The 27,475-nt window shown below is 44.6% G+C and overlaps 1 protein-coding gene across 5 annotated transcripts in view; it reads right to left on the bottom strand.

Moving 5' to 3' along the window:
* Positions 1-27,475, bottom strand: part of ABHD6 (abhydrolase domain containing 6, acylglycerol lipase) — a 59,744-nt gene that overhangs the window by 25,607 nt on the left and 6,662 nt on the right. For all 5 annotated transcript variants that reach the window (XM_027121199.1, XM_027121196.1, XM_027121197.1 and 2 more), the window contains exons 2-3: positions 10,004-10,068; positions 1,757-1,909 (exon numbers count right to left, since the gene is read on the bottom strand). In XM_027121199.1, coding sequence (XP_026977000.1) covers positions 1,757-1,875 — 119 coding nt within the window. In that variant the 5' untranslated portion in view covers positions 1,876-1,909; positions 10,004-10,068. The remainder of the gene's footprint in view (positions 1-1,756; positions 1,910-10,003; positions 10,069-27,475) is intronic.

The following is a 27,475-nucleotide window of genomic DNA, read 5'->3' as shown; positions in this document are numbered from 1 at the left end:
ACCTGCTAACAAGTATGGGGGTTCTTTTGGGGGAGATGGAAATGTTCTCAATTAGATAGTGGTAATTCACAGTACGGTGAAAGCCAATTAAATGTACACTTTAAAATGGTGAAGTTTAAATTATATGAATTTTAACTCAAAAAAGTCAATTATTTGCTATGAAGTTAATTTTCTCTTGAAAGATCAAGCATCAAACTTATTCTAACATTCTGACTCTGAAAGCCTTCTCCGCGATGGCCCCAGGAAGTGGGTGTTGGGGGGCTCTGCAGCAGAGGCTGGTTTCCGCATGCGGTGGGTAGAATAATCACACCTCTGCATGCAGCCATATACGTGGTTATGGGTCACGTCGCTGAACGGCATTCTCTGCTTCACTTCAAGGGTGGAGAGGGGCACACCACTCTGGCCTCTCCACGTCAGGGGCCACATGGGAGCCTTGGCCCCAAAGCACTCCTACTGCCAGTGCTTCAAGGGCTATGGCATTTAAGCAGGCAGAGTCTTAGCTTCATCAATGCGGAGGTGGGTCCTGGGTGACCCTATGAAGGGGTCATCACTTCCCCACAAGAGTGAGTGAAACATGAAAGCTCCCTTCTGTTCAATTAGCTTCTTTTCAAGGATCAGAGCCTGGCTGGCAGGCGAAAAATTCCACACTCTAATGAAACAAAAGGGAGCCAGAACGGAGGGCAGAGAAAGGGCACAGGCACAACCTCCCTGCATTCTTTTCTCAGGGCACAGAACGCAGTCCTAAGTTTCAGAAGTTGTGATTAAATCTCAGTGTGCTTCCCTCTGGCACAGAGAGGAACCAGGTCTATTTCAGTATTTCCTTCATCATGGGATGAAACCATGGGAGTGTGAGAGGTGATTTTATTTGGTAAATGGACTGTGGCATGAGAAGTCCCTGAGGCACATCATGAGAAAGCTTCTCTCTTTTCAACTGTTAACCTTCTGATTCCATCAAGGAGAAAGGCTCTATACCTTTCACACCTCTCAGACTTTTTAACACAGAGAAAGGAGAGAGTCTTTGGTAGGCAATGGTATCTAGGCTAGAATTTATGAACAGAGTTTAATGGCATTGTGCTTATTTTTACTTTCTTATATTAATTTAATATTTTTGGTATGTATGGCAAGCTTTCCACTTAAGGTAGTGATATGTCACTCTTAAACTGATTGAAGGTTTTCTTAAAAAGTCACTCTAAAGAAAATACAAAAGAAAAGTAGAGGTGGTATGCAGATAGAGCAAGAAGCATAAAGGTGACTCAAGAATGACAGAAGTTTTGGAAACTTCTTTTCCGTCACTTTACTAATGAACACTTTTTTTTTTTTTGGCATCCCTGGGTGGGCGCGACTAATGATTGCTTTTAAAAACATCTAAAACCATTCTGTCCTATCCATGCCATCTCCACGATCCTACTCTTTCTAACTCATTTTTCAGTGTATTTCACTGTACCTGTCAAGACATCACTGGATCAGAATCCAACGGCCAAGAAAAACCAAAGGAATTACCATGAATCAGTGATGTTGGGAGACAGGGTGGTCTCCTGAGTAAAGACACCATCAGAAACCTGGAAGAATTTACCTGGGGAGAAGCTACCACTACTTCAGGAACACTCCCAACATTCAAGAAAGGACGTCTTTCAACTTTTCTTTAAGTTTGAAATATTTCATGATAAATGTTGAACAGCCACAACCAAAAAGGACGAGCAGAGAAGGTGGCATGGTCATGATACTCCTGAAAACTTGAACTATAAAACGAACTTACCAGTAATAGATTCTTATCAGTGCCGAAGGCCACAGGAGAAATGAGGCTACAAACGCCAGGATCGGGATGGCCAGCGTCCCGCCCGCGATCACAAACATGTTAACCACGTCAAGATCCATCCTGCTCTTTAGGGCTGGCTGACACCTGCAGGGGCTGAAGAGAGAGACAGTATTGAAACTCCGTCTCAGGGACTTCTCTGATGGCGCAGTGGGTAAGAATCTGCCTGCCAATGCAGGGGACACGGGTTCAATCCCTGGTCTGGGAAGATCCCACATGCACTGGAGCAACTAAGCCCGTGAGCCACAACTACTGAAGCCCACGCGCCCAGAGCCCGTGCTCCAGAACAAGAGAAGCCATTGCAATGAGAAGTCCGCGCACTGCAACGAAGAGTAGCCTCAGCTCGCCGCAGCTAAAGAAAGCCTGCGTGCAGCAACAAAGACCCAATGCGGCCAAAAATAAATAAAATTTTTTTTTTAATTTAAAAAAAAAGAAAGTCCATCTCAGGAGACAAGGTGAAGAAGCAAAGCAGAACAGAGAAGTGAATGACACAGAATGAGAGCAAGGATCAGGAGGCAAGTGCTTTAAAAGATCTAAATAGGCAGGACAACTAAATGTAATGAGGAATCCTTAAGATGACCCTGGAGTTTTTTTTAAGCTATAAAGGAAACTGGGGACAACTGGGGAAATGTAAGTAAGGACTGGTTATTAGATAATATTATTGTATTAGTGAGTGTGGCGATGAAATTGTGGTTATGTTTATATGTAAGAGAACGTCCTTGTTCCTAGCGTCTGCTGAAGTATTAAGGGATAAAGAATAGTAATATCTGCTACTCACTTTTAAAAGTTGAGAAGAGAAAAAATGTATATGTGCGTGTGTGTGAGCATGTGTGCATCTGTGTGTGCATTGTGCACATGCTTGTGTGCATGCGTGTGTGCATCTGGGTTTGCCCATGTGTGTGCATGTGTGCATGTGTGTGTAGGGGAGGGAGAAATAAAGTAAGTGTGGTGAAATGTACTGGTAACCTCTAACTTTCCTACTAGGTTTGCAATTTTTTTTTTTTTTTTTTGCGGTATGCGGGCCTCTCACTGTTGTGGCCTCTCCCGTTGCGGAGCACAGGCTCCGGACGCGCAGGCTCAGCAGCCATGGCTCACAGGCCCAGCCGCTCCACGGCATGTGGGATCTTCCCGGACCGGGCACGAACCCGCGTCCCCCCCATCGGCAGGTGGACTCTCAACCACCGTGCCACCAGGGAAGCCCTTAGGTTTGCAATTTTTAAAAATGAAAAGTTAGGGAGGACAGAAGGCCTGGAAGGAAGGAAGGAAGGGAGGAAGGGAGGAGAGGAAGGAAAACATACACATGTACACATGGATGCTTATCTATATACAGACTATCACTGGAAGGTGTACAAGAAACCAGCAACAGTGGTTGCATCTGAGGTGGGAATCAGATGGGTTTCAGGGATAGAGGGAGACTTGCTTTTCACGGTCTACCCTTTAAAATCTTTGCTTATGTATCATGTACAGGCATAGACTTCACATATAAGTAATATACAGTAAAACGTTAGGAGGGAACACATTGGAACAGCAGAGTTTTCAGTATACTTTCTGATGTCCTTCCATAGACTTGGTGGACACATCTGAAGGCTAGGATGTGAGCTCCAGGAGGGGAGGGACTGTATCCCCAGCATTCAGACTAGGGCCTGACCCATTTCTAGGCACTCTAGAAATCACCACTGAATTAGAGGTCCCCACCCAGTCCTGTCTCATGAACTCACTCACAACATGTTTTTTTTTTTTTCCATGGAATAAAAAATATTTCAAGTCCCGTCATCCTCCCCAATAGAGAAAACAACTTCTGCAAGGATCTGTAAGTCAGGTGTGGCCCTTTGCCATCTGAGGACTTGGCCACTTGTGTTAAGTGTGCATCTCACTAACATAAAAAAGAGCCTTCTTCAAGAAAAAGCAAACATCTAGCAAATCATCGTCTTCCTTATATTTCCTGTGAAATGGAAGGCTTTGTCCCATACACCTCTATCAACTGATGTGTGTTTCAATTTTATAATGATTTCAAGATAGCACAGTATGACCACTGAGCATGGGGGTCAGCCAACTTTTTCTGTAAAGGGCAGATGATAAATATTTCAGCATTGTGGGTTATAAGGTCTCTGTCGCAACTCTTCAAGCTGCCCTTGTAGCGAGACAGCAGCTATACAACATGTAATGAATGGGTGTGACTGTGTGCCAATAAAATTGTATTGTAAAAAACAGCCTTCAGGTTGTAATTTGCTAACCCTTGATAGAGCACACCAACTCCAACAAACAGGCAAGGTGAGTGTTTTATTCCCTATATTTATAGGTTGAGGCAACTAAGGCACAGAGAGGTTAAGTAACTTGCCTAAGGTCACTCAGCTGGTAGTCATGATTAAAAAACAAGTTTCTGGCTTGGACCCACTCTCTTTGCTCCTAACTCCACTTGGTCTAATTTTTTTTCAAATGGCCTTTTCTCAATCTTTGTAACCTCTCTGCTTTTAAATACCCACATTTGTCACCCCTGATTTCTCCATGAAGATGTGACATCTCCATTTAGATGTTTGGTCTCTTGTGAGAGGTTTGGTGAAACAAGCCCCTCGGTCTAGAGGGGGAAACAGATACATCTGTAGGTGGGTTAGATGGTTCCTTTCAGTTTCACACACACTCTATCCGGGGACAGTACTGAGTCTAGGGAAATGAAAGCTGCCGCCTTCTCAGGGGCAAAAGCACTGCCTGTGTTTCTGATTCAACTGTCCTCTCAGTTTCTCAGTCACTGTAAACACTTTTTCCAGCACACTTATATCACTGGCCTCTTTCTCCTCCCAGAACCAGAGCTCCTAGACGGTAGGAATAATCATACATGTTCTTCCTAGTGCCTAGAATAAGCACAGGACACAAATAAGGTGCAAATGAATTAATGAAAATCAAAGTTACAAAATGGGTTCAATCCTATTTGTTTTAGGGACAACCATTCCCAATGATGCTATAAGAGACCTGACTTTTCTCTCTTTCAATAATTACAAAACTCCCCAGAGGAGTCACCTATTTAATGCTGGATACAATTTACGATGCTACAAAGGCCCCACTGTCAAGGGGTAAGAAAATTAATCACAGAATGAAGGGTATTTTACGAATCTATTTGAATAGTGTGGGTCACAAGAGTTGGAGAAGATGGGAACTGTCGGATTCAAGTGAACTTTTCCACATCACATAAAGGCCTTAAAAACTGCTGAGGGCCGCCGTGAATTCTGATTCCTGAGCTGCAGGAAGTTAACTGCATGCTGTTATTTTAGACTAGGAATTAGAACATTTTATGCCCAAAGCCATAGATGTCACAGACTCTGACACTGGAGATGGGAGCCCCAACATGAAGTCATGATCATCAAAAAGAAACCTCATGGCTTCATCAATGCCTGCTAGGGATGTCACAGTCAGTTTGGGGGAAGGGTTTATCTGGCTCCATCCTCCATTTAACGGCAGAATAAAGTCTTTAATAAGGAGCTTTTGCAGAGCATCATCAATTTAGCAAGGCTTGGACTTGTTACAAAGAATCCTGCACACTTTCCCTGATGACATCAAATACAGACAGGCCCTGAGCGAAGACACTCATGTTTTCTGAGTTTTCTATAAAGAGCTGACCATTATTCCTACCTCTGCAACATCCTTCGTTTTACAAAGGACTTGCCCCAGCCTTTGAAAAGGCAGCTGCCCTACCCTGCTGGGATTTGTTTATAGGATGTTCTATGTACCCAAGGCTGGACACAGAAAAACTGAAGCCTTGTGAATCCAGAATCACCAATGACTGAACATCAACTAAGGGGTAGAGCGTGGAGTTTCCCTAAGCACAGGGACCAAACAACTGATGTTTGCGAGATGACTTCAGGGGGCAGAACACTCAGGGCTACACAGCATCAGGTAACACTCACATTCACACTGAGAAAGTCATCTCTTTGCAGTTCTTTTCCCGCCCTGCTTAGGTCAAAGAGAAACTCTCAGTGTGGTTATAAAATAGCTTTCTAACCCTTGAGCCTCCCGCAGGCAACGGTATCTAGCTATTTAATAACGTTGTGTTGATTTTTATGGATATTTTCAGTTTATGGTAGCGATGCACATTAATCTAAGTTAAAAGAAGGAAATGAGTTAAAGAAAAATGCTAATAGGTGATACACGGATCTGGTGAACATCATGGTGGTGACAGATGAATGGCTGCCACTGGGGCAGATGTGTGTGATGGACGGGCACGCGGCTGGGGGTGGGGCGCTCCACTGGCTCTTCCACGCACCGGCTGCGAGACCTTGGTTTCCTCATCTATCAATTAGAACATTCGTCCAAAACATCTCATCTGCCTTTTCCTACTCTGGTGACTTAAAACATTTCTGAAATTATGCCAGACAATTGAAGAGTAGGATCTGGCTCGCTCCCCACGAGAATCTCGTTCCCTGTTACATTTTTCCCAAAACCTAAAACAGTATCTGGGAAATATCTGGTGCATGGTTAATGTTTGATAACGTTTTGGTGTTTGATAATGGCTGAATAGACTGAAAAAGAAAAATGAACTTGTTTTACGTATCTGTTGTGTCACGTGAGACACCCCAGTGTTAATGACAGTGATTTCAGCGGCTTTGCAGCACAGTCTGACACGAGGGGACATCAGGAAGGAGAGCTGGCCTTTATGGTACCAGGGAAGGTAACACACTCTCACCCCGAGACCGGAGGCTTCCCCTGTTAACATCCAAGCTGTGCATTCAGGGCCTTTATCTCTGAACGCAGGGACAAAAATTAATCAGTAGATCTAGATAAACATTGGACTCATGTTCCCAAGTTTAGTCAGGGGTTAGAGGTCAGGCATAACGTGTCACAATTGTCTTTTAATGTTCTCACTGACTTTTAAAACCCATCATCCTGAGTTCTGATACTTTAATCTTAAGGTATAAAGCAAAATTCCAAGAATAAATAGAATGTAAAACACTTTTATACAATCTTGCCTTCCCCCGGACATCTACTCATATGCCATCAATTTTGACAAACTAAAGTCCTGGTCTCTTCAAAATCATGATTATTTTAATAACTATAGCAACAACAATAACGACCATGGCCACTACCACCATAGCCAAAGATAGAAGAGCGACAGCCTCCATGTACTGGACGACTGCTGTATGCCAGGCCCCGTGTAGATGGTTCACACACATCCTCTCATTTTATCCTGCACAACACTGGGAGTAAGAAGCATTTCTCCCATTTTAAAGATGGAGAAACTGAAGCTTACAGAAGTTAACAAATGCCCCCAAGGTCACCTGACTGGTACCTGGCATGAGCTGCATTTCAGTCCAATCCTGTAGGTGTGCCTGGTTCATGCTACCTTTGCCTTCTCTCAGCACTTGCTAAGCAGATATTTATTGTACATCAGTTACACAAAAGACCCGGAGTTCAGTGTTCCCATAGACATTCTTTGCACTTCTCCAGAACTATTTTAAGAGGATGTAACATGCTAACTTTACAAGTTAACAACTTGTTACCTTATTGTTGCTGGTATCTTTGAATAACTAACCAGTGCTGGGACTTCCCTGGTGGTCCAGTGGTAAAGAATCCGTCTCACAATGCAGGCAACTAAGCCCTGCGTGCCTCAACTAGAGAGCCTGCTAGAGCCCACGTGCTCTGGAACCCGCGCGCCACAGCTAAAGAAGAGAAAACCCGCACACCACAACGAAGAGCCCATGTGCCGCTACTAAGAACCAACACACCCCAAAAATATCAAAAAACAACAAACAACAACAAACTAACCAGTGCTGCTCATAATTTTTTCTTTAACTCTGCAATATGAAAATTCTTTCCACAGTGCTGTCCACCTCGAAAAAGCACTAAGTTCTTGAAATCTGAGTATAAAATCCCAGCTGTTAAACATTGTTGCATCTACCCAACACTGATTTCTGAAACTAGGTTCTTTTTTTCCAATAATTTTTATTTATTTATTTATTTATTTAATTTATTTAGTTTTGGCTGCGTTGGGTCTTCCTTGCTGCGTGCGTGCTTTCTCTAGTTGCAGCAAGCGGGGGCTACTCTTCGTTGCAGTGCGTGGGCTTCTCTTGTCGCGGAGCATGGGCTCTAGGCACACGGGCGTCCGTAGTTGTGGCTCGCGGACTCTAGAGCGCAGGCTCAGTAGCTGTGGCACATAGGCTTAGTTGCTCCGTGGCATGTGCGATCTTCCCGGACCAGGGCTCAAACCCATGTCCCCTGCATTGGCTGGCTGATTCTTAACCACTGCGCCACCAGGGAAGCCCTGAAACTAGGTTCTTGTAAAGATAAACCAATTCCTCAAAATTATCACTAGGGCTTCCCTGGTGGCGCAGTGGTTGAGAGTCCGCCTGCCGTTGCAGGGGACACAGGTTCGTGCCCCAGTCCGGGAGGATCCCACATGCCGCGGAGCAGCTAGGCCCGTGAGCCATGGCCGCTGAGCCTGCGCGTCCGGAGCCTGTGCTCCGCAACGGGAGAGGACACAACAGTGACAGGCCCGCGTACCGCAAAAAAAAAAAAAAAACAACTATTACTAATGACCAACAGCTAAAAAAGATACTAAGATTCTCTTGTGTGGAAGCCCCAGGATTGATGAGATAGAGTAATTTGAGAAATGAGCAGCTCTAATGCCTTGTCACAGGAATCTTCTCCATCACGAAGGAAAATCGCACTGAAAGTTCCAAGGAAGTAGTTAAGCCTGCCCAGTCATCACTGAACGTGTGGCATGACCCTAGGATTGCTGCCATAATGTGCTCACCTCTGCCCTCCTGGCCTTGTCTCCCCCTCACTCTGGCTGAGCCCATTCCTCCTCTGTACTTTGCAGCTCAGACACCCCTGCTGTTCAAGCCATGGCTCTGAGCATGCAAAGCTTGGTTCCTAAGATTCTCTGCTCCTGCTCTCCCCTGGATATTCCCATGATGCGTTCCTTACTTTTCCCCTTGAACAGTCCCATGATGAGCTCTTCATTGTCTTCCTTGAAGAGCTCACCATATCTACACCCTCTGCCACTCCCTCCTACAGGAAACACAAAAATCAACATACCTGGCCAGGACCTTCTTCCAGACTTTTCCAAAAGCCTGCTTGACTATCTCCATGACCCAAAAGTCCTGTCCTACAGGGTCTCAGGTACATCTCTCCCCTTGCTCCTGACTTGTCGATTTCTGCCAACAGTATCCCCATCAGTCTGGCCTCCCAGACTCCGATGCATGTCTCACTCTTCCTCCTTGCTCAACACTCCTGTCAGGCAAGGAGGTGCCAGCGCTGGAGCCAACCTGCCTGAGTCTAGACGAACTGCACTGTTTATAGGTGGTTATTTAAGTGTAAATTAATTAGATAAAATTCAAAGTTCAGTCCTTCAGTCACATCCATCACATTGCAAACGCTTGAGAGCCACATATAAATAGGAGCTGCTGCGTTGGACAGCACAGATTTAGGGGGTCTACACCCCCCGAAAGCCTGTGCAACCAATTCCTTTGGCTTAACATTTACTAGCAACGTCGTGGGGGAAGAAACATTCCCACCAGGTGTGAGACGTCGTAGGAGTCAGACCACAGCTCCCTCGGCCGCCACACTGCGTCCAGGTCGTCATCTCTCCTTGCTCCCACTTCTGTGAAGACTGCTCTTTCACACCCCGTTCAATCCTTCCACCACCAGCTGCCAGAGGAATCTTCTCAGTTCACGCCAAGGACAGGGGGCTCTGGTCTAGTGTGAACTCTGAGTACTCCGTATGATCCCGGCCCCCACCTCCGCCTGCACCCCAAACATCCAACTCCTGCCCCCACAAAAGCCCCGCACAGCCTCACACTTCATCTTTCTCACACTGTCCCCTTCGTGTGGAGCACTTCTTTCCCGCCTGCCTGATGAACTCCTCTCTGTCTTTGGGGCTGATTCAAGTGTCACACTCCCCAGGAAAGCATCCTGGTCCCCACAGGCCCAGGTCTTCTTGACTCCCTTCAAACTCAGAGCCCTGCTCCAGGCACAGTCTTTGACAAGGGAGGGCTTTTGGATATATATCTTGAGCTTTAAAAATCTTCAGGTGCCCAATCCCCTCCCCACCAGACCTACTGAACCAGAGAACACTTCTGCCCCCAGACAGGCTGGCCTGCAGAAGGGTGCCAGGGAGCTTACAGAGTAGCCCCAGTCTCATTAAAGGGCTGCCTTGCCCGCCCGCCCACCCCGTAATATATGTTAAAAATCTATACTCACTCTTTGAAGAGCACAGCCTTCTTTCCCAACTGCTACTTGCTCTGGCAGAAGCTGAAACTGAGACTCTGGAATCACAGGAAAGAAAATGACAAAGCATTAAATCATATTAGAGAATACGAATGAAGTGCTAACAACCAACCGGGGAGGCAGAACATCTCCTCCGGCACAGGAGAAGTGCAAATATCCTGTGGCTTTAAAGTTCCCTCCGGGTCAGGTCACCTCCCCTAATTAAACAACCTGCACCAAGGGTAGGCAGGGCAAGTGAGATAAAGAGCTTGGCCAGGAGGGTGTGAAGGTCAAAGAAGGAATCTGCAATGAGGATAAAGCAAGGGACTGAGCTGGTGATACCTGGCCTGCAGGAGCGAGAAAGGCAATAAGGGCAACAGGCATGCTTGGGTGAGAGGGGATACTGAAGGCTTGAAACTTAACTAAGACCTTCAAATAAAGATTAAAACTCCCCTTCTCCATCTGGGATTAGGGTTACCTAAAGTTATACTCAGAAAGGAATGAGAGGAAGGTGGCAACCAATGGGAAAATGAATACAGTATTTCTATTAGAGTGGCTACAGAGAGGGGACCGCAAAGCTCAAAAACAGGGCAGAGATGCTGGCAAAGGCACTGCAGCAGAAAAATGAGGAGACAGGTAGATGGGTGATTGAAGGTCACAAAACCCCTGAATTATTCCAGAGGGGTCAAGGAATTAAACATAAAAAAATAACACCGAGATAGCCTCATCCACCAGAGAGCAGACAGCAGAAGCAAGAAGAACTACAATCCTGCACCTGAGGAACAAAAACCACATTCACAGAAAGATAGACAAGATGTACCAGATGAAGGAACAAGATAAAACCCCAGAAAAACAACTAAATGAAGTGGAGATAGGTAACCTTCCAGAAAAAGAATTCAGAATAACGATAGTGAAGATGATCCACGACCTCGGAAAAAGAATGGAGGCAAAGATCGAGAAGATGCAAGAAATGTTTAACAAAGACCTAGAAGAATTAAAGAACAAACAAACACGGATGAACAATACAACAACTGAAATGAAAACTACACTAGAAGGAATCAATAGCAGCATAACTGAGGCAGAAGAACGGATAAGTGACCTGGAAGACAGAATGCTGTGGAACAGAATAAAGAAAAAAGAATGAAAAGAAGTGAAGACAGACTAAGAGACCTCTGAGACAACATTAAACGCAACAACATTCGCATTATAGGGGTCCCAGAAGGAGAAGAGAGAGAGAAAGAACCAGAGAAAATATTTGAAGAGATTATAGTCAAAATCCTCCCTAACATCGGAAAGGAAACAGCCACCCAAGTCTAGGAAGCACAGCGAGTCCCATACAGGATAAACCTAAGGAGAAAAATGCCGAGACACACAGTAATCAAATTGGCAAATATTAAAGACAAAGAAAAATTATTGAAAGCAGCAAGGGAAAAACGACAAATAACATACAAGGGAACTCCCATAAGGTTAACAGCTGATTTCTCAGCAGAAACTCTACAAGCCAGAAGGGAGTGGCATGATATACTTAAAGTGATGAAAGGGAAGAACCTACAACCAAGATTACTCTCCCTAGCAAGGATCTCATTCAGATCTGACATAGAAATTAAAACCTGTACAGACAAACAAAAGCTAAGAGAGTTCAGCACCACCAAACCAGCTTTACAACAAATGCTAACGGAACTTCTCTAGGCAGGAAATAGAAGAGAAGGAAAAGACCTACAATAACAAACCCAAAACAATTAAGAAAATAGTAATAGGAACACACATATCGATAATTACCTTAAACGTGAATGGATTAAACGCTCCAACCAAAAGACACAGGCTTGCTGAATGGATACAAAAACAAGACCCATATATATGCCGTCTACAAGAGACCCACTTCAGACCTAGGGACACATACAGACTGAAAGTGAGGGGAAAGAAAAAGATATTCCATGCAAATGGAAATCAAAAGAAAGCTGGAGCAGCAATACTCATATCAGATAAAATAGACTTTAAAATAAAGAAAGTTACAAGAGAAAAGGAAGGACAGTACATAATGATCAAGGGATCAATCCAAGAAGAACATATAACAATTATAAATATATATGCACCCAACATAGGAGCACCTCAATACATAAGGCAACTGCTAACAGCTATAAAAGAGGAAATCGACAGTAACACAATCATAGTGGGGGACTTTAACACCTCACTTACACCAATGGACAGATCATCCAAAATGAAAATAAACAAGGAAACACAAGCTTTAAATGACACAATAGAGTAGATAGATTTAATTGATATTTATAGGACATTCCATCCAAAACCAGCAGATTACACTTTCTTCTCAAGTGCGAGATGGAACATTCTCCAGGATAGATCACATCTTGGGTCACAAATCAAGCCTCAGTAAATTTAAGAAAACTGAAATCATATCAAGCATCTTTTCTGACCACAACACCATAAGATTAGAAATCAATTACAGGGAAAAAAACATAAAAAACACAAACTCATGCAGGCTAAACAATACGTTACTAAATAACCAAGAGATCACTGAAGAAATCAAAGAGGAAATCAGAAAATACCTAGAGACAAATGACAATGAAAAATGATGATCCAAAACCTATGGGATGCAGCAAAAGCAGTTCTAAGAGGGAAGTTTTTAGCTATACAAGCCTAACTCAAGAAACAAGAAAAATCTCAAATAAACAATCTAACCTTACACCTAAAGGAACTAGAGAAAGAAGAACAAACAAAACCCAACGTTAGCAGAAGGAAAGAAATCATAAAGATCAGAGCAGAAATAAATGAAATAGAAACAAAGAAAACAATAGCAAAGATCAATAAAACTAAAAGCTGATTCTTTAAGAAGATAAACAAAATTGATAAACCATTAGCCAGACTCATCAAGAAAAAGAGGGAGAGGACTCAAATCAATAAAATTAGAAATGAAAAAGGAGAAGTTACAACAGACACCGGAGAAATACAAAGCATCCTAAGAGACTACTACAAGCAACTCTATGGCAACAAAATGGACAACCTGGAAGAAATGGGCAAATTCTTAGAAAGGTATAACCCTCCAAGACTGAACCAGGAAGAAACAGAAAATATGAACAGACCAATCACAAGTAATGAAATTGAAACTGTGATTTAAAATCCTCCAACAAACAAAAGTCCAGGACCAGATGGCTTCACAGGTGAATTCTATCAAACATTTAGAGAAGAGCTAACACCCATCCTTCTCAAACTCTTCCAAAAAACTGCAGAGTAAGGAACACTCAAAAACTCATTCTATGAGGCCACCATCACCCTGATACCAAAAGCAGACAAAGATACTACAAAAAAAGAAAATTACAGACCAATATCACTGATGAATACAGATGCAAAAATCCTCAACAAAATACTAGCAAACAGAATCCAACAACACATTAAAAGGATCATACACCATGATCAAGTGGGATTTATACCAGGGATGCAAGGATTCTTCAATATATGCAAATCAATCAGTGTGATACACCATATTAACAAACTGAAGAATAAAAACCATATGATCAGCTCAATAGATGCAGAAAGAGCTTCTGACAAAATTAAACACCCATTTATGATAAAAACTCTCCAGAAAGTGAGGCATAGAGGGAACCTACCTCAACATTATAAAGGCCATACACAACAAGCCCACATTCTCAGTGGTGAAAAACTGAAAGCATTTCCTCTAAGATCAGGAACAAGACAAGGATGTCCACTCTCACCACTATTATTCAACATAGTTTTGGAAGTCCTAGCCACGGCAATCAGAGAAGAAAAAGAAATAAAAGAAATACAAATTGGAAAAGAAGAAGCAAAACTGTCACTGTTTGCAGATGACATGATACTATACATAGAGAATCCTAAAGATGCTACCAGAAAACTACTAGAGCTAATGAATGAATTTGGTAAAGTCGCAGGATACAGAATTAATGCACAGAAATCTCTTGCATTCCTGTACACTAATGATGAAAAATCTGAAAGAGAAATTAAGGAAACACTCCCATTTACCACTGCAACAAAAAGAATAAAATACCTAGGAATAAACCTACCTAGGGAGACAAAAGACCTGTATGCAGAAAACTATAAGACACTGATGAAAGAAATTAAAGATGATATCAACAGATGGAGAGATATACCATGTTCTTGGATTGGAAGAATCAATATTGTGAAAATGACTATACTACCCGAAGCAATCTACAGATTCAATGCAATCCCTATCAAATTACCAATGGCATTTTTTACGGAACTAGAACAAAAACTCTTAAAATTTGTATGGAGACACAGAAGACCCCAAATAGCCAAAGCAGTCTTGAGGGAAAAAAACAGAGCTGGAGGAATCAGTCTCCCTGACTTCAGACTATACTACAAAGCTACAGTAATCAAGACAATATGGTACTTGCACAAAAACAGAAACATAGATCAATGGAACAAGAGAGAAAGCCAGAGATAAACCCACGCACCTATGGTCAACTAATCTATGACAAAGGAGGCAAGGATATACAGTGGAGAAAAGACAGTCTCTTCAATAAGTGATGCTGAGAAAACTGGACAGCTACATGTAAAAGAATGAAATTAGAACACTCCCTAACACCATACACCAAAATAAACTCAAAATGAATTCGAGACCTAAATGTAAGACTGGACACTATAAAACTCTTAGAGGAAAACATAGGAAGAACACTCTTTGACATAAATCACATATCCTAGAATAATGGAAATATAAACAAATGGGACCTAATGAAACTTAAAACCTTTTGCACAGCAAAGGAAACCATAAACAAGATGAAAAGACAACCCTCAGAATGGGAGAAAATATCTGCAAACGAATCAACGGACAAAGGATTAATCTCCAAAATATATAAACAGCTCATGCAGCTCAATATTCAAAAAACAAACAACCCAATCCAAAAATGGGCAGAAGACCTAAATAGACATTTCTTCAAGAGAGACATACAGATGGCCAAGAAGCACATGAAAAGCTGCTCAATACCACTAATGATTAGAGAAATGCAAATCAGAACTACAATGAGGCATCACCTCACACCAGTTGGAATGGGCATCATCAGAAAATCTACAAACAACAAATGCTGGAGAGGGTGTGGAGAAAAGGGAACCCTCTTGCACTGTTGGTGGCAATGTAAATCGATACAGCCACTATGGAGAACAGTATGGAGGTTCCTTAAAAGACTAAAAATAGAATTACCATATGACCCAGCAATCCCACTACTGGGCATATACCCAGAGAAAACCATAATTCAAAAAGACACATGCACCCCAATGTTCACTGCAGCACTATTTACAATAGCCAGGTCATGGAAGCAACCTAAATGCCCATTGACAGACGAATGGATAAAGAAGATGTGGTACATATATACAATGGAATATTACTCAGCCATAAAAAGGAATGAAATTGGGTCATTTGTTGAGATGTGGATGGATCTAGACTGTCATACAGAGTGAAGTACAAATATCATATATTAACACATGCATGTGGAACCTAGAAAAATGGTACAGATGAACCGGTTTGCAGGGCAGAAGTTGAGTCACACATGTAGAGAACAAACGTATGGACACCAAGGGGGGAAAAGCGGTGGGCGGGTGGGGGTGGGGGTGGGATGAATTGGGCGATTGGGATTGACACGTATACACTGATGTGTATAAAACTGATGATTAATAAGAACCTGCTGTATAAAAAAATAAATAAAATAAAATTTGAAAATAAAATAACACCATGAAAGTTCTAAAAGAAAACATGAGAACTCTGTTTGAAAACACCTTCACAGGGAAAGCCTTTCTAAGTTAAGATTTAAAACCTAGAGGCCGTAACATAAAGATTAATAAGCTGACTACATAAAAATGTTTTTAATTGTCCACATGGAAAGGGATATCATGGGACTTCCCCAGTAGCGCAGTGGTTAAGACTCCACACTCCCAATGCTGGGGGCCCAGGTTCGATCCCTGCTCAGGGAACTAGATCCCACATGCATGCCGAAACTAAGAGTTCACGTGCCACAACTGAGGAGCCTGTGAGCTGCAACTAAGGAGCCTGCTGGCCGCCACTAAGGAGCACATGTGTCACAACTAAAGGAGCCGGCGAGCTGCAACTAAGGAGCCTGCCTGCCGCAGCTAAGACCCAGCACAACCAAATTAATAAATTAAATAAATAATAAATAAAATAAATATTTAAAAAAAGGATATCATGACCAAGGTTAAAATGTGTCAATACATATCAGAGATGACAGACTAATAAAGGGTCCTACAAATCAATAAAAACAACAATAAAATCCAGTAGAAAAATGGGCGAATGATCTGAGTAGTTCATGTAACAGAAAGGAAATACAAATGACTCTTCGACATATAAAAAGATGCTCAATCTCATTTACAAGAGAAATGCAAATTAAACCTACAAGGCGATGGTGATCTTTATTGTACTGGCAAAGAACAAAAAGTGTAATAACAGACTGTGCTGCTGGGGCCGTGGGAAAATAGATGCCCTCACGCAAGGTACAGATTTATACTCCCATCAACAAACCCTACAGATGGCATTTTGGCAAAATCTGCAGCAACGTACAGTACACATACCTTTGATCTAATAATCTAATTTCTAGGAACTGATTTGCGTTCAGAACTGAACATGTTTGAGAACATGTTTGTGAAGGTTATTTGTTATAGTATTACTTATCATGGCAAAAAAAATTGGAACTCACATGCCCACTCGTAGGGGATATGTTAAGTAAATGATGGTACAACTTTATAAAGAAGTATAATGTACAGCCATTAAATACAAATAAAATTAACTATAAGCCATTAAAATAATGAGGCATATTTGTCTCTACGGGTAATGACCTCCAAGGTACACTGTTAACTAAAAATGCAAGGAACAGAAGAGAATGGGTAGAATAACATCTCTTGCATTGAGAGAGAGAGAGAGAAATATGCATGTTATGCTTATATGTGTGTAAAATGTTTCAGGACGGACACAGATGATAATCATGACTGGGGTTGGGAAGGAAACTGAGAGGCTAGGGGCAGAGATGAGGGAGACTTTTCACTGATATCCTTTTGTACCTTTTGAATTGCTACCATGTGCACGTTCAAGGTTTTCCCTATTTAATTAAAAAATACAATATAGGGACTCCCCTGGTGGTCCAGTGGTAAAGAATCCGTCCTGCAATGCAGGGGACGTGGGTTCGATCCCCGGTCAGGTAACTAAGATCCCTCGTGCCGCAGGGCAACTAAGCCCGTGCGCCACAACTATTGAGCCCGCGTGCCACAAACTACAGAGCCCATGTGCCACAACTAGAGAAGAGAAAACCTGCACGATGCAACTAGAGAGAAGCCCACACACCACAGTGAAGAGCCTGCAAGCCACAAAGAAGAGAGCCCTTGTGCCACAACTAAGACCCGACGCAGCCAAAAATAAAAATAAGCAAATAAAATAAAATATTTTAAAAATACAATATAAACTCCTCAAGTACAATGGTCTATCCTACATTGTCCAATACAGTAGCCACTAGCCACATGGTGACTGTTTAAATTTAAAATGATCAAAACTAAATAAAACATAAAATTCAGCTCCTCAGCTGCGCTAGCCACATTTCACATGCTCAATGGCCACAGAAAGTGTATCTCCTTCATGGTTCTGGGAAAGGTACTGATAAGAAGATTCACTCCGTCCTGCTTTGTACCGAATCACTAGCAGCTGATTCCCCACGGGGGTTTTTGCTCGAGAGCCAGCCAAGCCCACAGCCCCAGGCCCTGCTTCTGCCACCTGGGGCAGCACTGTGGGCAAGGAAGCTCAGCCCAGCAGGCTGGTCCTGTAGACAGAGAATCAGAGAACCAGAAAATCCTGCTACCCAATCCTGAGGAGAAGGGACACAGCCCGAGGAGAGAGAGAGGCAGGCAGGTCAATCGGGGCTCAGCTGGAAGACAGGGGGCTTATATACCCAGTGGCACATCTTCTAAAAAAATCGTACTGGCCAAGAAGCGAGGCAATGAAACACGCACAACGTATCCTGAACTAGCCCAGCACCTTCAAAGCAGCAGCCTCTGGGATCAAGATGTAGGCTGGCGATTAGTCTGAAATAACCACCTGCTTGAAATCATGCTTAAAGCAAGAAAACCCTACAGAAATACAAGCCAGTCTTCCACTGGATAAAAGAGGAGCCAAAAGCCACTTGACCCTTTACCTCCAGGGACCACGAAGTCTTTAGGCTCTCCCAGAACAAGCTTTAACTCGAACACTGCTCTATGAATTAATGCGAACACATGCACTGTCATTGGCTGAGATCAGCTCTCAAAGGTAAGGTGCTAGAAAGGGCATCACATAAGTGACTACTTTCCACATGACTGAAAGGAATTAAAATAGCCCTCTATATGGGTATGCAAGAGAAGAAGGCCGGAAATAGAACCTCAGGGCCCCAAAACACTCTCCCATGGCTCGAATCTGTGCTCCGAACTCAAAAGAAAAGCAAGGAGATTAAAGAGGGCTTTGTCATTTCTAAAGGAGGGAAGCTGGTCTACAGTATTTTCTAACTGCAGGGACAAAGCCAGTGTGAGACAGAAAGGAGCCCTGTTATAAACAGCTGGCAGGTTCTACCAGGACAAGAACTCTGGCTTCCAGCATGAGGTTCAGCATTCAGAGCCCTTCGTGAGCTGGTCCCTACCTTCTCTAGCCAGAATCTCTTCCCAGAGATCTCTGTACACAGGGAAATCAGCATCAGAAAAAGGTGATGCCACGCTCAAAATTTTAGTCAAAACACAGTTTTGTTTAGAACTTTATCCAAATAAGTAAACAAAAATCAAAATCTATCCTAAGATCAATAGCAAATATGGAACAAGATTTAAGTTATAACTGTCATCCTGTGCTAATTCTTAGAACAAAGAATAAATCACACGTAAATTGCCTTAGAGTATGGTAAGTCCTTCCAGTTAACATTTGGTTGGCACAGCGCTATTATACAAGGGATGTTTTTTGCAAAAATGCTTTACTGCTTTGCCCCAGGCCTCTCAATCCTTTGATTTTCAAGTCCCGCCCTCTCGTCATCAACTAACAGGTGTCACATCTATTACTGCCTCCACAGTCAAGCGGCTTCTGCGGTGAGTTCATGAAATCCCATGTCTCTCTCTCCAAGGTTTGTCTTGTATTTGTAAAATGTCCTTGAGACCTGGGAGAGACGATGACCAAGAGGTGGATGCTCCTGGAGCATGGCTGGACACCACTGTTGAAAAGAGACGGAGGCACGACGGGGTGGGACCCAAGTTTGTAAGTGGCAAGTCCATTAATGAATATTTTCCTGTTATAACGTCTGCTTCCCCACTAAAACCTGTAAACTATGGGGAATCTGCTACTAGATAGGCTGATAATCAGACCCTCTGGTGACTGTACCTGAACTGGCTTTGTATTTTTCTCCACTGCCCCATTTTCTGTCGACCTGGATGATACCCTCTCTATCTATCCCCATCTCCTAACAATTCTTTCTGGCAGAACTAAGAGTTATCTCCTTCAGTCCCCCAGCCATTAGCAACCTCGGCTTCATTCTCCATACCTACAAGTATTTATGACCTGCATCTTTTACCATAATACTCACGAAAACACCGGCTGTACCCTCCACTAGGCTGCAAGCTCCTTGAAGACAAGTCTTACTACATCTCTGCATCTGCCGTGGCACTTTAGCATACACGAAGGGCAAGGGAAGAGCTAAATGGGACCCCACGTTGGATCTGCTTGACTTTAACCTTTGCCTTTCGTTGCTTTTGTTATTATACTCATACATAACGGCCTGCCTCAGGGAACCCTGCCCACCTGTGAACGGCTGCAAGAAAAAAAGAAACACATCCCCTCACCGAGGCTGGTCATTCCAGGAGATGTTCTGCAAGACCGATGGCCCTTTTACTTTACGTCCTCTCCGCCTCTCCCTCTCTATTCTGCCTTATTACTTTACTTCCTCACCACCTCCCCCTCTCTGATTCTATAAAAGAAACTGGCATCCAAGTCCAGATAAGATGGTTTATCAGAGACACTAGTCTGCCATCTTCTCGGTCAGCCAGCTTTCCGAATAAAGTCGTCTTCCTTGCCTCAACACCTCGTCTCCGATTCACTGGCCTCTTGTGCGGCGAGCAGAGCGAGCTTGAGCTCGGTAACACTTGGTGGTCACTTGGTATAAATACCAAGTGAAAGCATGGAAGCCCTGAATCAGCAGGGCGGCCCCAGCAGCGCCACTGCAGGCCATTCCTTCACTTTGCCCATTACGGCCACCAGTCAAATGAACTTTCCTCATCAGAGCAGTGTAGCTTTAGAGGCTCCAGTTCAGATGGGAAGGTGAGACCCAGAGAGGTTAAGCCAGGTGCCCAATGGCACACAGCTCTTCTCTCCTCTGCCCCTACTCCACTGGTGGCTCACAGTGGCCCTCAGCATGACATGGAAGGCCCCCGCCCCACCTTTCCCTGAATGATCTGCAATCCCTACGCCTTACGCTCTTTCACACCCGCACAGCTTTGGCACAAACACTCCCCTCTCCCTAGCACGCCCCTGCCTGCTGAGCTCCCGCTCAACCTTCAAGTCTTGGCTACGAAAATATTACCCCATCTGTAAATGCTCCTCTGAGGGTTCAGCTGCACAGTTCCATAACCTGGGTTCAATTCTCTGCTCTGTCGCTGATCCGTGTGTGACCTTGGCAAGTCACTGAACCTCTTAGAGCCTCGGTGTGGGGACAAAATGAGATGATGCACGGGGACTGCTCACAGCAGTGACTGGCGGATGCGACCGCTCACAGCACAGCTGGGAAGAGCTGCCCTGCCTTCCAAGGCAGCGCTAGAAAGCCCTGCCACTGAAACTGAGCAGGACCCTATGGGGTCCTCCTAGGCACAAAAGCCCTTCTGTGTCCTCCATTTCTTGTTTGTAGGCTTCATTCAGCCTCCTTGACCTTCCCTGAGTTCCAAAGGGAATATTCAAACAGTTGCTAATCAGGGAAGAGAGGGAATGCAGAAACAGAGGAGCTGTCAGAATAGTGCAGCCTTGGGGCAGGGTCCTGGTTCCTCCTCAGGGAATATACATCACAGTATCTTTGCCCTCTTCTGCGGAAACTAAGTCCCCCACCCAGGTGGAGGATGGTAACTTCAGGATGAGCGCAAGATTCCTGGAGCACTACCCTGTTACCTCACCACCAACCAATCAGAAGAAACTCACAAACTGCAGCCCGCACCCCAAATTTGACTTTAAAATGGTCTCCCCCAAAACCACCAGGGAGTTCGGGGTTTTTGAGCATGAGTCACCTGTTCTCCTTGCTTGGCCCTGCAATAAACTTTCTCTGCTCCAAAATCTGACGTTTTGGTTTGCTTGGCCTTTCTGTGTGTCGGGCACACGAACTTGTGTTCAGAAACACTACACCTCCATCACCCTGCACTGCCACTGTGCCCAGGTTTGTTCAGATGCCTGCTATCTTTATATTCCCAGAGTGTAACCCATAGCTCAGTTCCCAAACTTCATCATATATAGGGCTTGAATTCTATTCCATATAATCTTTTTTTTGGGGGGGGGAGGGGGGAGCTGTACCACGCAGCATGTGGAACTTCCCAGACCAGGGATAGAACCTGCGCCCCCTGCAGTGGAATTGCAGAGTTTTAACCACGGGACCGCCAGGGAAGTCCAAGCTTGAATCCTATTCTGGGTATATCACAGATCAAACACCCAATACCAATAGCCAAAAGCCACAGCTTAAACCACCTAGGAGAAAGGCTGCTGTCACTTTGGGTAATTACTTCACAAGAAGAGGATCTCAACCTGCAGCAGGGTAAGTAAGAACCTGCCCACACCTTCAGCAGGAGGTACAGCTTCCCTGAATCAGCAGCTTCCCTGGTACAGCCCCAAAGGCGTCCAACCACGGACAGCAACACCCTACACAGCTTCTGGGATTGAAAAACCGGAAATATGATCAAGAGGGTTTCTGAGGGTTCCGTTTAGGAGGATATCTTAATCTCTCCCTAACTTTTTTTTTTGGCTGCGTTGGGTCTTTGTTGCTGCGCCCCGGCCTTCTCTAGCTGCGGCGAGCAGGGGCTACTCTGTTGCGGTGTGCGGGCTTCTCATTGCGGTGGCTTCTCTTGTTGCGGAGCATGGGCTCTAGGCACATGGGCTTCGGTAGTTGTGGCACGCAGGCTCAGTAGTTGTGGTGCACGGGCTTAGCTGCTCCGGCATGTGGGATCTTCCCAGACCAGGGCTCTAACCCGTGTCCCCTGCATTGGCAGGCGGATTCTTAACCACTGCGCCACCAGGGAAGCCCCCTTGACCTCTTCTGAAGAGGCAACTACATCCAAGGTCAGAGAGGACTTTGGTTTGCAAAAATTATGTCTTTGGGGCCGGATTAATTCTTTGCTGTGCATCTCCTATGCATTGTGAGGGTAATTAACAGTATCACAGGCGAGGCCCTCAAGTTGTGACAAGCAAAAATATCTCCAGATGCTGCCAAATGCTCCCTAGGGGGAAAGCTGCCCTCAGGGGAGACCACTTCTACAGGAAGTGAGCCCACTCAACTCCAACCTTTATTACTGTAGTTAATCAGTGAGGAACATTTTTAGCCACTCACCAAATCTACCTTGACATATTTTCTTCCAGTGCTCAGGAATTTTTTTTTTTTAAGGGCACAGTCTAGAAGGCAGTTCTCTTGAAGGCAGTGGTTCTCAACCCGGTCTGCACAACAGAACCCCCCAGGGAGCTTTAAAAAAAATACAGATTCCTCGGATTCCAGGGACCACCCTCAGAGATTCAGATTCAGCTGGCCTGGGGCAGAGTCCAGGCATGGGTGTTTTTTTTTGTTTGTTTGTTTTGTTTTTTTTTGGCAGTACGCGGGCCTCTCTCTGTTGTGGCCCCTCCCGTTGCGGAGCACAGACTCCAGACGCGCAGGCTCAGCGGCCATGGCTCACGGGCCCAGCCGCTCCGTGGCATGTGGGATATTCCCGGGCCGGGGCGGGGCACGAACCCGTGTCCCCTGAATCGGCAGGCGGACTCTCAACCACTGCGCCACCAGTGAAGCCCCAGGCATGGGTATTTTTTAACCTTCTCTAGAAGGTTATAACATGCAGCCAGGAGATGCACTGCCCAGAGACACTTCATCTGATTCCACCCTCTCTCCCATCCTTTGAATCCGGCAGTGTTAAAAGCCAGTGAGCCATTCAGCCAAAATGAGGCTAAGGGGATTTATTAACATCCTCATCCTTGACAGTAAAACTTCCTCTGCACACTCCATTTCTTGGCCTGCAGATGACTTGCCAGAAAGAAGGGAACTTAACCCCGTAATCAAGTGGCTTTCCCATGGCCTTATAGATATAAACAGTGCTATCCCATAGGACTTTCTGTGAAGACAGGAATGTTCTCTATTTGCTCTCCTTAATACGGTAGCTGCTGGCCACATGGCACGTGAGCATGTGAAATGTGGCTAGTGTGACTGAAGAACAGAATTTTTGATTTTATTTAATTTGAATTAATTTGAATTTAAATAGCCACATGTGGCTAAAGGTCGCTGTAACGGATAGTACAGTAAGTGTTTATGTCCCTACAGGGTCACAGAAATAAAGAAAAGTCCTAAAGTCTGCTAAATTCCATAGAACTGTGAAACTTACAAAACGTTATGTCTTAAAATATCTAAACTCAACAGTCCTTAAATTATCAAATGGGATCCTAATGTATTCCAACAAAGAATCAATTTAGGAGAAATTTTAAAGTAAAAAATTTTTTTTCAACTTGCATAACTAGCTTCCCAGCATATTCCAAACACAGCTTTGAGGGGGGCATTCCTGGCCCTCTTCTTTTGAACTCTCATCATTGTAATAATTGATCTAGTCATCAGAATAACCAGGAGCTGGAAAAGAACACGACACAGGGAAGTTGATTTCCACTCTCAGCAGTTCATTAGAGTACTAGGATAAAACACTCTTGCTTTCCTTCCCTCCAAACCCAGATAACTTTTGCATGGAACCTCTTGCCCCCAAGATAGGCCTGAACCAACACACAATGAAAACCAAGGTCATCTCTAAGAGCAAGATTTTTTTCTCCTATCATTGTTTCATAATCACTTACAATTGAACAAATCGCATTCACGCATTCATTCCAGGTGTGCAGATCCTCACAGAACTAGTAGCTCATAAATTTTTAAAAAGCTAACAAATAGAAAGGCAATTCTATCTCATTGTAAAGGCAATGGATGGTTTGGAGTTGAAGAAACTCTCACCGGCCTTCCTGAGTACAAAATATATTTATCTCAAAAATAAAAATTGTATATCAACTATACTCCTATAAAAATTAAAAGAGGTCTTCCCTGGTGGCGCAGTGGTTAAGAATCCGCCCGCCAATGTAGAGGACACGGGTTCGAGCCCTGGTCTGGGAAGATCCCACATGACACAGAGCAACTAAGCCCGTGCGCCACAACTACTAAGCCTGAGCTCTAGAGCCGGCAAGCCACAACTACTGAGCCCGCATGCCACAACTACTGAAGCCCACACGCCTAGAGCTCACGCTCCGCAACAAGAGAAGCCACCGCAATGAGAAGCCCACGCACCACAACAAAGAGTAGTCCCTGCTCGCCCCAGCTAGAGAAAGCTCAAGTGCAGCAACGAAGACTCAGTGCAGCCAAAAATAAATAAATAAAAAATAAATTAAAGTACAGAATCTTTAAAAAATAATAATAATAAATTAAAAGAAAAAAAAATGCTTACTCTCCTCGGCCCGAACTCCCTTGACCCACCTCTAAGCAGAGTATGAGCTATTTAATAATGAGTTAATAATTCTCCAGTAATTCAAAGTGGTGCTCACTCTTCACAATAGCTGGTACTTATTGAGTGCTTACCACATGCTGGGCCCTGTGCTTTATTTTATCTAAATCTCACCACTGCCTTCTGAAGCAGGTACCATTACCAGAAGCTGAGGCTCAGAGTTTAGGTAACTGGCCCATGGCCACACAGCTACCAAGTGGTAGAAATGGGATTTGGACCCAAGTCTCTCTGATTTTCTGGTGGGAATCCTTTGGGTTGTAAACAAAAACAAACATGTAATTATAGCATTCGGTACCACACTGAGCCATTCTCTCTTTGATCGGCTGCAGCTCAATGAAGGGAGTTTGGGGTAGCAGGGTTCAGAAATCCTGAGCTTATCCTTACTTCAGAAACCAACCCATCCCCCATGGACCTCTTTCTCTGTCCTGGGGCTTCACCAGGCAAGTGGAAGAGGAGTCTTGGGGAACACTCGTGATCCTGCTAGGACAACTGCACCCAAGAGGACAAGACAGATGCGTGCTGCAGAACTTTCCAAACGCCACCATGGGAGTAGAAGGTAGTAGGGTCCCAGCTATGGGATCCCAAGGGAGAAAGAAACAAATTTTAGTTGGGGGCAGGGGAAAAATCAGGGTAGTGTTCTTGGAGGGGACAGATGAGCTAAGGGGTAGGTAATATTTTGTTAAATCAAAAACAAATGGAGGGCTTCCCTGGTGGCGCAATGGTTGAGAGTCCGCTTGCCAATGCAGGGGACACGAGTTCGTGCCCTGGTCCGGGAAGATCCCACATGCCGCGGAGCAGCTGGGCCCACGAGCCATGGCCGCTGAGCCTGCGTCCGCAACGGGAGAGGCCACAACAGTGAGAGGCCCGTGTACCGCAAAACAAACAAACAAACAAACAAATGGAGACCAGCCTTAAAAATTCCCTGAGCAGATGAGACCAGTTCAGTCATACAAACAAAGCTTAATTTATTTTGCAAGACTAACTTGACCTGGGTCATTTCTTGCTTGTCCCTAAAAATCATAAGCAAAACCTTAACTTGTTTCCCAAGGTTGACATGAGGTAACTATTAACCAATTCCCTGTTATTTAAGAAAATTCTAACACCATAACCAACCACTGTAAAGAATAAACCGTCACTGCTTTCTCCCTATGTAAGCTGCTTTATAATAATATATCCCTGAGCCTCATTCCATCGTTTTGGTTTGAGTGCTCCGGGTTCTGTCTTGTTGGTGTGTTTGCGCAATAAATTTTTACTAATTACTACTCTGGTGATTCATCGGTTTTACTTCTGTTATTTCTGGACTTTTGACAATTTAGACATTAGAGATTCCATGAAGGGCATTCCCAGAGGTGCGGACAGCCTAAGCAAAGGCAGCAGCAGGAAGAATGTGTGTTCACTAGCCTGGGCTAGAGCAAAGGAAGCAGAGAAGGAAAGGGGAGGTCACAGTGCAGAGGGGGAGGGGGCAGGGTCTCCAGGGGCCTAGCTGAAAGGCTGAGGCAGCATCAGAGAACCCAGGAAGTACCCAAGTAACTATCCCAGGACCTGTTTTGCACCCCGGTCCTGGCACTGTCAGGCTGTGTGGCCTCAAGTCCCTTCTCCTCTCTGGGCATCAGTATTCTTCAGGAGGCTACCAAGGATTTCTTGCTGGCCTGAAAACCTAATTTTAGAAAAATAAACTGATGGTAGGAACACAGGTTATTAATTTCTCTAATTTTTAACTTCCTATATTTTAAAAATATTGTTGATAAGAATTTATTAGTAACAATAAAATAAGTCCAGTGGTTCAGAATAGGGGCCTTGAGGTCAGACTCACTGTGTGTTCTGGGAGGGAACCATATCTGAACCCCTCACATTCCTCCTCTAAGAAATGGGCACAGTGGTGGCACCTACTTCATGGCGCTGTTGAGAGGAATAAGGCAGGTTTTTTTAAGGTGCTTAGGAAAGGGCCTGGCACCCTGTATTTGCTTATTGTACGTCTGCTATCATTAATAATAAACTATTTTTAACTCCCAGCCAGGTGTAGTTAGCCATTAGGGATTTCTGAGCCGGTGAGAGGTGAGACAAATGCTGGCCTCTGGTCCCAGCAGGGACCTTTTGTTACTTAACCAGCTAGGCCCGGGGGCACAAAAAAGGACTCATACATTGGCCTGGAAGTACAGCCTTTTCACCCTCCGGCACCCTCTTCCTCCCTCCCTACCTCACTCTGTCAGCTTGGCCTCCTCCCCTCCTCTGCGGGTTCAGGGGTGCAAACCCGCACGTGCTCTGCCCTGCAGCTGGCGTTACACAATCTGCATTTCCAAGACTGCCAGGAAGCCCTTGTAGGAGTGGGCAGGGGATGCTGCGGCTGTTGGCCGGCCGGCTCCGGGCTGTCAGGGTGTTTGGACCAGTATCCTGACTCGCCAGCTGAGGGGAGGAGAGGGCGCAAGGGCAAGGGAATTGGGGCAGGCTGAGGAAAGGGGAGCTGAAAGGCTGCTGGAGGTCGGTTTGGGCTGGGAGAGGTCTTGAGGGGTGCGGATGTCTGGGGGCAGGACGGGGGCAGGTGACTGCGGCTGGGAGGGCAGCCACTGCGGCTGGGAGGGCAGCCGAGCAGCAGCCCTTCCCCAGAAAGTGGGAGAAATGGGGGTGCAGGAGCCTCCAAACCACCCAGGCACTTGGGTGGGGAGCGCACACGGGTTGATGATGGCGCAAGCAGTGGGG

Source organism: Aethalodelphis obliquidens, unplaced genomic scaffold (assembly GCF_003676395.1).
Source record: "Aethalodelphis obliquidens isolate GAN/ISIS:26980383/991018 unplaced genomic scaffold, ASM367639v1 scaffold22, whole genome shotgun sequence".
Lineage (NCBI taxonomy): Eukaryota > Metazoa > Chordata > Mammalia > Artiodactyla > Delphinidae > Aethalodelphis > Aethalodelphis obliquidens.
This window is presented reverse-complemented; position numbering and strand designations above follow the sequence as displayed.